Below are 13,666 nucleotides of genomic sequence, written 5' to 3' on the forward strand. Positions count from 1 at the left end.
CTTGAGGGATGTCACGCCGTGTGTAAGGGGCAAACATCATAGCTCCACAGTCTGGCCTTAGTTGTATATCCACAAAATCTAATTTAGGAAGCTAAACACCTAAAGCAAGTACCTTCTGCTTAGAGTGACAGCCAAGCAAAAGGAGTGGGTCAGGGGTATGAAAAGCGGCTTTTTCCTAAGGTCAGCTCCCAAGAGCTCCTCCGCCTGCTGTGGAGGTGCACTGGCTGTGCGGTGCAAAAGGCATATATTGTGGAGAACGTGATGACATGCAAACTAAGCAGAGAGTTTGGCAGTTAAAACTTTTCTCCTAACCCTGTGAAAGTGTGCTATGTTAAAATGATAGTTTTTCTTCACCAAATCCTAAAACACATTGCATAGAGGCGTCTTTGTTTTCTTGAAGCCCGTTTCGCGAAGTTACAGCAGAAATGGCACTCTGACTTGCCTCTGTCCGACACATCTCAGCCCGGGAGGCAGGGCTGGACTCGGGTGTTGTGCCAGGGATTTTCCCTTTAAGGGAGTAGGCAGCAGCGATGGGCTCCTGCCTCTGTCCCTCCAGGGCGGTGGTAGGGCATTGCCTGCCCAGGGCTGCCGAGAGCAGCTACGCAGAAGCAAACGCCTGCACTTGTATAACCACCGCTGAGCCAGCGCTGGCCTTTTTCCGGGGCCAGGTTCGGCTTTTCAAACCTCTCCAGTCGTGTTTTTCTTGAACCGACTCCAGCTGGAGCAGAGCAAATGGCCGGCTGGTGGAGGTCTCGGCTGCGGCGGGAGCAGAGCCAGCTCCTGACCGAGAATGCCGTGTGAGCTCAGCGTTAGCGGGGCTTGGTTTTAATTTGGCTGCTCCCCGCTCCACCCCTGCAGTACAGACCTCGCTGCTTCCCTTTCTGCTTTGAAAGGCCAGTCTGCCCCTCTCCTCCCTGCCGTAGATTTTTGAAGCAGGATTTTGCCTTCTGTCCTCAAAAGCTCCTGTGCCGCAGTCCCCCGTGTCAGATCATGCTGCTCTTGCCCACACTTAGAGGGGTAGAGATGAGCAGGTCCCTCCCCTTGTGCCCCTGCCTTGCTCCCTGTTACCCCCCCCTACCCCTCTGCTACCTCCCTTTACGCCCCCGTCCTTCTGCCTCTGCTGGCTCTGGTGCCCTGGAGAAGGGCAGGAGGTGGGCAGCTGCCCACCAGGGCCTTTTTTCTGGTGTGGTGTTGCTACAGCTGGTAGCGGGTCAGGAGATGCTTTGTCCTGCTCCCCTGGCTTTGGCTGAAGGCGCAGGGTGGGCAGGAGCCCCCCTGGTTCAAGGAGGTGGTGGTGTCTTTCATCTCCTGGGTGGCTCTTGGGCTGTTCACCCTCCTCACACTGTTCCCCCCAGAAAGATCTGATGGAAGAGGCCAGTTACCAGGAAAAGTCATTAGCATCCCGCCGGGGTAATAACCCTTCCCCTTTTATTGCAAGGAAATAAAATACTGTAAATTCGGCCTTTCACCACCCCCAGCCCCTGCACCCAGCAAGCCCCCCCGCCCCGAAACGACCCCTCAGCCTCGTTGATGCCAGCAGGGTCCCGTCCCCCGTTCCCCCCCCACCCCCGCAGGATGCGGGACGGTGGGGCGGGGCCCTTTGGGTCCCCCCTCCCCCCCCCCCCCCCGGGGGCGGGCCCGGGGCGGGGCAGCCCGGTACGGCCCGACACGCCCCTCCGCCCCCCCTTCTCTCTCAGCGCCGCGCTGCCGCCTCATGGAGCCGCGCGGGCCCGGCTGCCCCGGCAGCGTCCTATTCGGTGAGCGGCACCGGGGGGCAACACGTGGGGGGTAAGAGATGGGGGGGCAGGAGAGAGACGAGGGGGTAATATGGGGGGGGGGGGGGGGAGACGTAGGGGTGTAAGAGAGGGATGAGGGGCGGGAGAGACACGTGGGGGCAATAAATGGGGGGCAGGAGAGGCGGGGGGTAATATGGAGGGGAGGAAAAACACGTAGGAGTGTAAGAGAGATGGGGGCAGGAGGAACACGTGGGGGCAAGAGAGCGACACGGGGGGGTAATATGGAGGGGGGGCAAGAGAGACACGTAGGGGTGTAGGAGAGAGATGGGGGGCAGGAGAGACATGGAGGGGGAAGAGACTTTGGGGATAACGGGGACGGTGTGGAGGCAGGAAAGACACGTCGGTGGGGAATAGACCGGGGGGGGAGGGCAAAAGAGAGACCTGGGGGCAGCAGAGACACACGGGGCGGGGGGGGGCAAGAGAGACACGTGGGTCTGGAGAGATACGTGGAGGGCACTACTGAGCCCTGGGGGGTACTAGACTTGTCGGGGTGGGGCACTGGGGAGACGTGGGGTGAGGGCCACCCGCGAGGCCCTGGAGTTTGGGGAGTGGGGCCCGGGGCAGAGGGACACGCGTATGGCCGGGCTTGGGAGGGAGTGGGCACGTTATTGAGGTGGTCCTGGGGCGGTTTGTGGGCAGCCGCGTGGGGTTTTGGGACTCCTGTGGGTGCAGGGCAGCGGAAGGGGCTGGGAGTAACGGGGGCGAGTGGGGTAGCACCCCCCCGGGTCTCGCCGGCTTCTGCCGCTCCTCCGGTTAATCCTCCGCGCTCCCACGTCAGCGTGCCGGGGGTGCCCTTGGTGGGGCGGCAGAGCCGTGTCCCCTCCTCTCGGGGAGGGGTTTCGGCTGGGGCTGTTAAACCCCGCAACACGTGGCCCTGCGCTGCTCCTGAACGTGCGTGGGAGCAGGCGCGGACACACGTGTCCGGAGCGGCTCCGGCGGCCGCGGCTCGGCCCTGGTGAGTTGAACGCATAAGCACGGTTAGGAGGAGGTCCTGCCCTGGGCCGTGTTTGCTGAGGCGAATTCCTCTCCCTTCCTTGCATATGCAGGGCCCAGGTCTGGGTTTTTCCCATCTGCTTCACATGGGTGAATCATCCTGCAATAAGCCAACACACCCAGGGCACTCTGCCTGTCCTTCCTTCCCATGGTCAGCTGAATCCCGATCCCAAGAGCCGAGGACGCAATTTTGCATCTCCCTTGTTTTTGTAGCTGTTCGGAGAAGTACCTAATAAAATCTGCCTCAAGACTTGTCTTGAGGGACTCCAGCTCCCTGCAACCTGGCCCATCATCCTCCATTCACGTTGTTCCTTGTCACGCAGGTCTCACGCTCCGTGTCTTTGCCTCCACACTCTCACCAGAGCTAACATTTTGCTGACGCTGGGGAGAGCAGAGCTGCCTTTCTGTCCTCTCCCTCTCCTGTTGTCCACAGCCGTGTGCCTTGGCTGTGCTGCTCTCCGGAAGGGATGAGCCTTGCCCTGCCTGTGCTCGGGGGCCTTGGGTGCCCCTGGGCACGGTTTCAGGGCAGCCCGGTTTGGGGACACCAGGTTTTGTCTCTGTATGGTGCTGAGCCAGATGCATAGCTCTTGGGGACATTTTATCCTGGATCCCAGGGTGTCCTGACTTGAAGCTGCTCCTGAGCATAAGAAAATAAAGTGGTTTAGGGATGCCGTGTGCGTGCGCAGGTGGAGCTCACCCTGGGAACCCTTTGCCCGTGGTGCCTAGGGCTGCATAATGGCTGCTGCAACTTTTCTGATCTCCTCTTTCCAGGCTGCGAGCTGACTGCCAGCACCAAATCCTACACGTTTCAGGTGGACAAGGAAGATGATTCTGACCACATTTTGGCCCTGTCTGTGGTAAGAGAAATGAAAGCTAACTGTGCTTGTCATCTCCCATAGTGGCCTGCAGCACCACCCCCCCTTCCCAGGCTCATTCCCCCTTCCCCAATCAGGCTGGGCCAGGGGACCCCTTGGCTGAGATCTCAGCACTGGCTGTTCTCGGAGCAGGGCAGGGGGCTGTCACGTTTCTCTGTTGTATGGAGGTGTTTAAGCAAAGCCAGTGGTGGCAGGAGGCTGCTCAGCAGAAATTCTCTAGACATGGGGTGAATGAAAGCATTTTTCCCTTGTATTTGAGCTTTCTGGAGCCTCCCACTAGAACATGCCTTCCTCACCAGCTGGGTCTCTAGCCTGTTGCTCTCCAAGCCCAGGTAGATGCAAGGCTTCGTTCCTGGCTCTCCCTGGGGGTCACTTCCTGTCCTGGGAGCACAGGACCTGTCAGCTCGGATCAGATCAGCAGAAAATGCAGCCCAGGTGCCATCTCTTGAGGCAGCTGCAGGAACAGCTGTCCCAGCTGACACAAAGGCACAAAGCTCCTCTGCAGGCACTAAGGGGGCAATTGCTGCGGGGGGGGATTCCATGCTCTCCCTGGTTTGTGGAGCAGCATCCTCACACATTGCATGGCAGCCGGGCTGGTAGCATTGCTGTGGGTCACTTGTCCTGTGGAGAGTCCTGGCTGTCCCTGCTGTGTCCCCTGGGAGAGCAGGAGTTCATGATCTCTGCTCCCCCCAGGTCTGCCTCACAGACGGTGCCAAGGACGAGTGCAATGTGGTGGAGGTCATTGGGCGAAACCATGAGAACCAGGAGATTGCTGTGCCTGTGGCAAATCTGAAGTTGTCATGCCAGCCCTTGGTAAGAGGTTGTTTTGAAGACTTGGGTGGGGATGGCTTCAGGGAACTGGACATCTCTGGATGTTTGTGGACCTTTCTCCTAGGATCCTGACCATGGTCTGCAGCTTGCAGGGAAATGCCCTGGGTAGCCTTGGCCTGGCCGCAGATGCCTCCAAAAGGACATGTTTAACTGGGCTGGGTGCCATGCCCGGGTACTGCAGGACATTCTGCTTTTTGCCTCTGACCCTAACTCGACTCCATCTCTGTCTCTTTGCAGTTGAGTCTGGACAACTTCAAGTTGCAGCCTCCGGTGACCTTCCGCCTGGCAGCGGGCTCCGGCCCAGTACACCTCGCTGGCTGGCACCAGATCAGTAAGGACTTGTGTGTGGGGAAAGGCTTGGGAGGAGTGAGGGGTATGGAGGGGCTCCCTCCAGTGTGAACGCCGGCCAGGGAGCCCCTGGGAGATGCACTTTGTGCTGTCCAGCTCCTTTGTGCTGGTTCCCCAGGCGCCATCTCTGTGCAGGGATTCCTTCCCTGCTGTAAAGCCGTGCAAGGGAAAAGTGGTCTGGATGACCCACACTGTCCCCTTTTCTCATGGCTGGCTGTTGCCATTCCCCTCTGAGACCTCCCTCTGGCTGGGATACAGTTTATTGCCCACAAGCTGCTGCTAAAACTGTCTCAGTGCTCCTTGGGCTGCTCTGCTCTTTGGGATGTCCCGGGGGCCAGTTGTATTTGCAAAGATGTATGTTAGTGAGTAACAGAGTTATTTGTGTGTCCCAGTGCACAGGGAAGATGCTTCCTTTGAGGAGGATGATGACTTGTCTGAGGAGGAGGAGGAGCTTCCTCCTATCATGCCAGCCAAGAAGTAGAGGAGGAAGCAGTAACTTATCTCCATGCAAGGTGAGGGGCCAGTCAGCCTTGGAGGAAAGGTCTGGGTGGCTGTGACGCTGGTGTGGCAAGTGTGGGTGGGAACTGTCTGCTGCAGGAGGCTGCTGGTCTCAGTCTGGTTCTTCCTCCAGGTACTCACTGGGACTTCTCTCCCTGGACGGCTTTTACCTCGGACACCTCTTGCCAGGACCTCAACATTTGCTGCTTTGGGTTTTTTTGGTTGGGGTTGGGTTTTTTTTGGTAACTTTTTGGGGAGCAGGGACTGGTCCCAGCACTGGGGTGTCTCCTTTCCCACAGCCCTGGGAGGTTGATCCCAAAACTGGATGGATGCTGCTGGTATATTCCCTCTCCTCTATCCCTGTGCTGGGAGTCAGGGATGGAGGAGGTGATCCTTGCCCTGTGCCTTTTTGCTGTCCTGGACCTCTGCTCTGTGCACCCGCTCTCCCTGGCTCTGAAATACCCAGTCTTGTCCCCTTCCCCAGCAAATGGACATAAAGCCTGCAGTGGGACAGGCAGTTTCACTGATTCTAGCATGTTTCCTTTCCTTTACTCACAATTCTGTGGTTTTTATGCACTTAGAAGTGTGAAACTGGGGCCCAGGCTGCGTCCTCAACTGCAGTTATGGTGGGGTGGGACCTCACAGCCTGTCTCTGATTTGGGGGTAGGTTCTGGGTCAATCTCTGTAAAGAACGGTTTTTACACTCTGAATAAAGATCTCTCAGGCATCAGGTCTGGAGGGGGGTCACTGCAGGCTGGCAGGTTCTTCCCATGTGCACTCAGTGGGAGATGCTCCTCCACATCCAGTCCCTGACACTTGGTTTCCCTTGGTGATGCTGCGGAGCTCCCAGCAGGGACCCAGGAGCTCCTCTCTCTCCCTTGTGGGCTCTGCATGCTTGTGCCCCGCAAGCCAGCTCAGTGCTGCATCCAGGATACTGAGGGAGTGGGCAGAGGTGCCCCTGATTTGGGCCACATTGGCCCTGGTGCTGGGCGCTGTCACAGCAAGGTCCTCGCTCATGTCTTGCTCTCAGCCCAGCACCATCCTATGGAGGGGTGAAACCCCAATGCCTGAAGGGTCTAGGGCAGGTTTGAGCTCCAACCTTTGCTGGGCAGTTGTGTCTGCACCGTGTCTGGGTACCTGCTCCAGGGTTTGATCCTTTCTGCACTTCACAGAATCATCTAGGTTGGAAAAGACCTTGAAGATCATCTAGTCCAACCATTCAGTCAGTGGCACTTCTCACCTCTGGGGGCTGGTCCTTAAATGTTTCTCTGGTGGTTTCCTTGCATCCAATCTTGCATCCCTGGCCCATGGGTCGATGCTTTTCACTGCCCTCCTTGTTTGTGACATTGGCTGTTGAAAAGCACCATGTACTGCTTGCCCCATTGGTGCCCTGGGACAGTGAGTTTCTTGGTTGCACGGACTCTGGTAGGAAATCCTTCAGGGTGGATCCTCGGCTCAGGCTCCATCCTAGGTTGTGACTGGGGCTGTTTCTCTCCTCTGGGGCCTGTGCAGCTCCTCTTCACCTCCCCACTGTTTCCTTCTGGCCCCAAACAGCCCTTGATCAGCTCCCCTTGCCCAGCATGGAGGGAGGTTTTAATGCCACTTGCAGGAAAGGGGAAAGGACTGTTGGCATCTCACCCCCATGGCGTGGGACCGTGTCCGCCGGGGGGGCACCAGAGGACAAAGAAGAGCCGGCCTGGGGGAGATGAACCCCCTGGCTTGTGCATGGCACCCCGCAGCAGCGCGGGGGGAGGATGCCGGAGGGGCTGGGAGAAGCCGCAGGGTAACCCCGGTACCTGTCGGTGTGGCGAGAGGCGGCGGGGGCCGCTAGATGGCAGCCGGGCAGCGCGGCGGCCCAGCTCCCGCCGGGGGGGACCGGGGGAACGGGGCGGGGGGGGGGACGACGACCGGGGCCCAGCCAGCCCCTGCCCTCGCTCCTTGCCTCTCCCTGCCTGGCTGCCCGTCCCTGCCAGGCCCGCTGCGGGCTTGGACCGGGAGCGTCCCCGGGTCTGGGCAACCCCTGGGGTGCAAAGGGCACCCAGCACCTTGCTCCTGCTCCGGAGCCCTGCGGGGAGGGTGGGAGCGGGCTGGGAGAGGTCGTGTCCCCCGGGGAAGTATCGCTCCCTCTGCCATCCCGGGGCAATAGGGTGCCCGGGGCTGATGGTCTGTGCCCATACCCAGGAGCGCTGGGACATCCCCCAGCAAATCTCACTGCCCTGGGGCAATCTGGCAGCCTTGCCAAGTGAAGACATGCAGGAGTACCCTCCCCGAGGGCTGGATGTGCGTCTGAGAGGTGCTGGCGGGGCACAGCACACCTGCCCTGCGCTGGTGGTGCAGGAGGGGAGCTCAGGGCCGTGACGGGAGCGGTGCCGGTGCCGGGGTGGTGCCCAGCTCCTGCTAGGGCTGGCACACACAGGGCCTCGTAGATCTCCCCGGCTGTGTGCATGCAGACAGGGTCAGGGCTAATTTATCTGCTAGGCCTTGATCCTGCTTGCTCTCCGCGGAGGAGCAGCTTGGCTCGGGGGAGATAAGAGTCAGTAGATCATTTTTAACAAGGTGCTTCTGGAAGGGTGGGCTGGGGGAGGCAGCTGGCTCGGATGATGAGAGGAGGGAGCGGGCACAGCTCGGCGCTGGCAGGGTGATACAGCTGCTTCACATGGGGTGGGAGAGGCAGTGCGGGCTGATGAGAAGGAGCATTTGACCTCTCAAAGGGTAGAAGGAGATGGTTTCAGGGTGCTGGTTTCCTTGGGGGTGTCTAGGTAGCTGGGAAAATGGGCTGTGGCAGGAGAGACAGTCTTGCCAGGAGGCAAAGGTGGCACCGTGGGGGACATGGTGCTGGTGGCAGGAGGCTTAAGGAGACCAAGCTTGTTCACCCTGCTGCAGGACCCAGCCCAAGGCCTTGCTGCAAGTGCTGTCTGGTCCCCAGCACTGCTGCAGGATGATGCCAGGGGAGAGGGAACACCCCAATCCCAGAGGGGGCAATGGAGGGGATGGGGGTGTTGGCATCACCAGGCTCCTTTCTAAGTGACTTGGGCAGGTTTTCTCCCCCCTCCTGAGCAATGTCACAACCTTGATGTGCTCAGATCGGGGAGAGGGAGATAAATGCTGAGATGGCAGGAGGCTGGGAGCGGGGATGCGCTCACACACAGTGCTTAATGGGAAAGGATGGGATTACAGGGGTCACGCTAGGTGAGCAGCTTCCTTCGCCGAGCTGATGGTATCAAAACAGGTGCCCCCGGCTGCAAATACCTTGGGCAAACAAACAGCGCTAAGAGCAGGTGAGCTCGGGCATGGCCGGGCTGGGGGGTTCTCAGGGGTGGGGGGGGGCGGGAGACTCTCTGTGCACAGGGAGTGAAACATGGGGCTCCTGGTGTGAGGGCTGCCTTGTTTTGTGTAGGGTGGGGGGAAAAATTAAGTAGTTGCCTGTGTACATACAGCTCCCCATGCTGGACATGCATGTAATGGTGTGGAGCCCATTGCTCTCCCCTGGGGTGGTGGAGGAGCCGGTACCCAGGGAACCAGGTGATGCCCCAACCCAGCTGATGGCTCTGGGGTTGCTCTGGGAGGTGGTTGGCTCTGAGCACCTCTCCTGTCTGCTGCATTTCAGGGCTCTGCACGCTGACATCGCTGGGGATGGATCCCTTCTGGCTCCCGCAGCGCCAGGGAACCCTGACTCTCATTGAGCCATGCAGCAGAGAAATGTGGCTGTAGCTCAGTGTGGAGGTCACCATGCTCGAGCACCATGGCCATGCACCCATGCTGCCACACTCTCCATAGCCCTCCTGAACTGGTCTGCCACGCCTGGCGAGAGGCTCGGGCTACTCGCTGTGGAGCCTGGCCCAGCTGCAGCCCCCTGGTCTGCAACTCAGCTGCCTGCCTCCAGTCGGGTCGCTGGCCCGGCCTGGCAGCTCCCAGAGGATGCTCTGGTTTCAAAGGTCAGGTTTAAGTTGCTTTTTCAGGGATGGAGCAGCAGGATGGGGAGCTGCTTTGCTGAGTGTGGCCGGGCAGTGGTTTTCCTTCTGATGCCCCAGCTGGGCCTGCCCCAACAGTTTTCTTGCTGCGTTTCAACTCTCCACGGCTGAGAACTCGGCCCCAGGGTGGCCGAGAGGCGCAGCTGTAACCGTGCTGTAGGTGGGGCTGGTCCCCTGCTCCATGAGCTCTCTGTTGCTGGTTCCCACACTGAACTGGGGTAATGCTGCTTTTCTCTGAAGCTTGGCTGCTGGGTTACAGAGGAATGTAGTGGGACACCGCTGGAGATGCAGCATCCCCCGTTATCCCAGGGTGCAGCTGCTCTGTGAGGTGGGTAGGAGAGCCGTGGGGCATGGTGGCACCTCGGTGGCAGCAGGAGCCAGGAAAAGGGTCAGCAGAGCCACCCCCAGCCAGGACCACCCTTGGTGGGTGTGATGAGTGTCTCGTTCTCTGCAGCATTAGCTGACTCTGCAATCCCCCTTCTGTCCTGTCGAGCAGTGGGCACAGATACCTCTGCTATCACCTCAGAGAGCCACCGGCACCCTAACACACAGGGCTGACCCTGGCAGAGCTGAGCTGGGGACACACTGCAACCAAGAGATGAAGCAGCAGGATCTGGAGGGGCCAGGCTGCCCGTAATTCCCATCCTCTTCCCATCAACACACCTTGCAGAGGGAAATGCCGCTGGTGCACTGTGTGGGAACAGCTCTGTCTGCTGGAGAAGCTGAAATTCAGGTCTGGGGTCATCTCCTGCTTGCTGGTGCTTGGTCATGTGCTGGGTCCTCCCCAGTGTGCCTCGAGCTGGCTGGGAGCCTGGACATGTGGGTTTTTGCCCCACCAACTGCTCTGCAGGAGGAGAAGAGGCTCCTCCAGCTCTCAGCTCCACAGCGGGTGCTGGAGGCTGATTCACCAGGGCTGCTTCGGGCTGCACATCCCGGCACAGGAGGTTGCTTATGGCCAGGCTCTGCTCCGGGCATTCGCAGGCTTCAGTAGCTGCTCAGTGTGTCTGCTTGCAGTGGGGATGTGTGCCCCTGCTCCACAGCGCTGCACAGAATACAAGACGGGGCTGTTTCCATGAAGGTGCTGCTGTGACAGCTATGGCTTTATGGTCTGCAGTGGGGACAACACAGCAGAAGGTGCTGGAAGAGCACAGGGTGACACTGGAGCAGGGGTTGTGCCATGAGATGGGTTTAAATTCACAAACACATAAAGCAGGTGCTAAAAATGAACATGGTTGGGCTGTGGTAGAGAGCCCCATGCAAGACAGTCTGGGCAAGGCTCCATCACAGCCACCCCGCACCATCCCCACCCACATCCCCCGTGCAGCCCACCTCGTGTCAGGGCAGCATTAGCAGCTCTGTGCTCGACAGCCACAGCCGAGATACCCAGAGGTCACAGGTGTCCTGGCCTTCGACCCCTCTGAGGCGTGAATCTAATCGCTCTGGGCTGGGCTGTCCCTGACACTGGCAGAAGCATCACTGCTGGCCACGCATCCCTGCCACCAGACGGGGTCTGCCCAGAGCAGCTCGGCTGTGCCCCAAGGGGATTTAGGATCTGCTGGAGGGATCCTCCCAGGAGGCACTTTGTTGAAGGGAGCACAGGCGCCTTGTAGTCCCCTGTCCCCAGCCCCACTGGTGGCAGAGCCCTAGGCTGGATGGGCAGGATTTGGCCTCCGTGGTGTCCTTGCTGGTGATGGCTCTGCATAAGGACTGTGGGACACCCTATATCCCCTCCGTGCCTCCAGTCCCTGCTCCTGCAATGGGCTCTCACAGGGGTGGAGAACCCTGAGTTGCAGCGCATGAGATTTTTGGGGATGGATAAGAAGGGTTGTGCTGATGGGCAGAGCAGAGGATGAAGAGAGTAGAGAGGACAGGGATCTTGTCTGTGGTGGGTCTGCCCTCTAGACCTCCTGGTGCTCAGCTCATGGTGGAAGTCAGCATGGTCTAGTGGTGGGGCTGGGCCCTTGAGAGATGGGATTTGGGCTCCTGGGTAAAAAGTGGGAGCAGAGTCATTGGAGAATTCTCAAACCCCATCTGAACTCCCTGGGTGCTTGTTCCTGTGCCTAGGCTGGCTCCCTGAAGCCCTGACCCAACCCTGCACACCCTGGAGATGGTGTCTGCACAGTGATGGGAGCTTAGGCATCTTGTACGTGCTATGGCCACACTCCAGGATGGTGTGAAGTCCCCTACCAAAGCTGGTGCCTGGGAGAAAACAATTACAAGCTGTCTCTAGACTCTGGCTGTGGTTTTTCCTGGTACCACGTTCCCCACCTTACCAAAACAGAGGTGTGCAGAGCGGCACAGAGACCGGACATGGCCCTGGGCACAGGAGCCAGAGAGAGGCACAGTGCCTGTGCCAGCCCCAGTGCCAGCATGGGGTGGTGGCTGTAGGGCTGACAGCAGCTGGAGGCGTGGGCTTGGGTAAGGGCTAGCAGGAGGGTTTGGGGCAGGTCCATAGGGCTGGCCAGCAAGGTGAGGGGCTGCAGCCAAGCTGGGGGAGCAGCAGGTGCCATGGGGAGTGTGCCCACCTCACCACTTTTTGAGGTTCATTCTCACTGGCCCCACCGCCTCCCCCCATCTCCCTGTCCCTCGCAGGGCTGTGTGGGGTGTCCAAGGGGCTAGCTCCCCGGGGCCAGGGTCAGGACGAGCTGTGGCTCTGCCGGGCTGGGATGTCAAAGGGGCCATAACCCTGGTGTTTTGCAAACTCCTGGGGTCAGCAGTTCAGCTGCCACTGACACAGGGGCCCAGAGACACACATGGGCATTTCGGGTGGATGCTGTAAGCAAACAAATGAAGGTAGAGTTACAGCCGACGGACAGCCCCCCCCCCAGCTACTGCGGTTAGTTTTAGGCTTAACCCCCCCACGAGCTGGGCGCAGGAGTCCTCTTCCTAAGAGGACCCAAACCAAAGCCAAATTGCCTTGCCCAGCTGGCTGGGAGCCGAGGCTGGAGCTGGTCAGCAAAGGGCCAGCATTTTGCATCTCTGTCTCAGCTCCTCGTGGCCCTGATGGAGCCCCTGAGCCCGTCCCACAGAGAGGACAGTGACCCCCAGCATTGAGTGATGGCTCCCACCTCCCTGGGTGGCCAGTAGAGCCCCCTCCCACCCAGACTGGCTTTGACCCCCCTTCCCAGCCCTGCCTGATAGTGTGTGGCTGGAAACCCCAAGGAGGGTGCTGCTGCTTGGACTGGGGCTACGATGCTGGGGAAGTTGTGGCAGCTGGGAATGTCTTGAGACCAGGTCCTTGAGGTGCTGTTTGGTCTGTGCAGTGGGGTCAGGAATCAAGTGAAGCTGCTTCAATGCCATGAGGACATACATCTTCAGCCACATGTCCATGTGTGTCACCCCTTCCTCATGCACATGTGTCATGGCCATTCCCGGTCAGACTGATGGTTTAATGACCCCTGTTAGATGCAGAGCAGGTTTGCACAAAATTGCTCAACCTTGGGTTTAAATCACGCAGGGCTGGGGATGCCACCTTCTCCCTGAGCTGCTCCCAGGTGGACTGCCCTCATTGGGAGCCTTCAGTCTTTGCTTCTGGCTTGCCTGGCTCAAGCCCAGCTGTGGGACTCTGTGTGGACCCCTTCCCAAGCTGGGTGGCTGCAGAGCCATCCCAGTTCTCTCTCCTTGCAGATGGATGTGACCTGGGAGTACATCTCCCCTTCAGTGCCCTCCACAAGGCTCCTGGCCTTGCTCAGCTCTGCCAGATCTTTACCTGTGTGCCTGGCTCACCTCTGAGCCCCACCAGCCACTGGGTGTGGATGCCAGAGATTAAAATAACACCGGTCTTATCAGAGCCCAATGTAGCCATGAGGTGGATGCCTAACACCAATGGAAAATCCCTCTGTGCATCCATGGACTGCCCTGGATGAACTCCTGCTCTGCCACCCCTGCCACACTGGCAGCCTTGCTGATGTGGGTGGTGAACTCTCCTCCAAACCACCCAGCCTGGATGGAAAGCAGAGCATTGTTTTGACTCCTCTGATCTGCAGGAGCATCGCTGCCTGGAGATCAGCACGTGGCCACCAGAGGATGACGGAGCCACTATGAACACCAGCACCTCCAGGAGCACAGCCTGAAATTATGGAAGCAAAGACCACGTTTCTACAAAGCTGCTGGGCAGGAGGCACAGGAGGTTATGAAGGTTAGGCGGGAGCTCAGTTCCCTGAAATGAAGCTGTGAGAGCAGGCTGCTGAAGAGGGACCATGTCACCCAGGTTGGTCCTGTACAGGGGTGGGCACGGCCCCAGGGGTCTGAGATCAGAACACAGGGGTAGTCTCCTGGCCTGGCGTTCCCACCGCCCACGAAACATGTCTCAACCCTGCTGCTAGTAATTGAATAGAGAGGAGAATTAATTGTG

The 13,666-nt window shown here is 59.2% G+C and overlaps 1 protein-coding gene across 1 annotated transcript; it reads left to right on the forward strand.

Moving 5' to 3' along the window:
• Nucleotides 1-1,689: 1,689 nt before the first annotated feature.
• NPM3 (nucleophosmin/nucleoplasmin 3) lies at nucleotides 1,690-6,068 on the forward strand. Its single transcript, XM_074831122.1, has 6 exons — nucleotides 1,690-1,757; nucleotides 3,561-3,646; nucleotides 4,358-4,477; nucleotides 4,733-4,826; nucleotides 5,236-5,355; nucleotides 5,475-6,068. The coding sequence occupies exons 1-5, from the start codon at nucleotides 1,715-1,717 to the stop codon at nucleotides 5,322-5,324; spliced, it is 432 nt and encodes a 143-aa protein (XP_074687223.1). The 5' UTR covers nucleotides 1,690-1,714; the 3' UTR covers nucleotides 5,325-5,355; nucleotides 5,475-6,068.
• Nucleotides 6,069-13,666: the final 7,598 nt, after the last annotated feature.

The sequence above is a fragment of the Strix aluco genome, chromosome 7 (genome assembly GCF_031877795.1).
Source record: "Strix aluco isolate bStrAlu1 chromosome 7, bStrAlu1.hap1, whole genome shotgun sequence".
Taxonomy (NCBI): domain Eukaryota; kingdom Metazoa; phylum Chordata; class Aves; order Strigiformes; family Strigidae; genus Strix; species Strix aluco.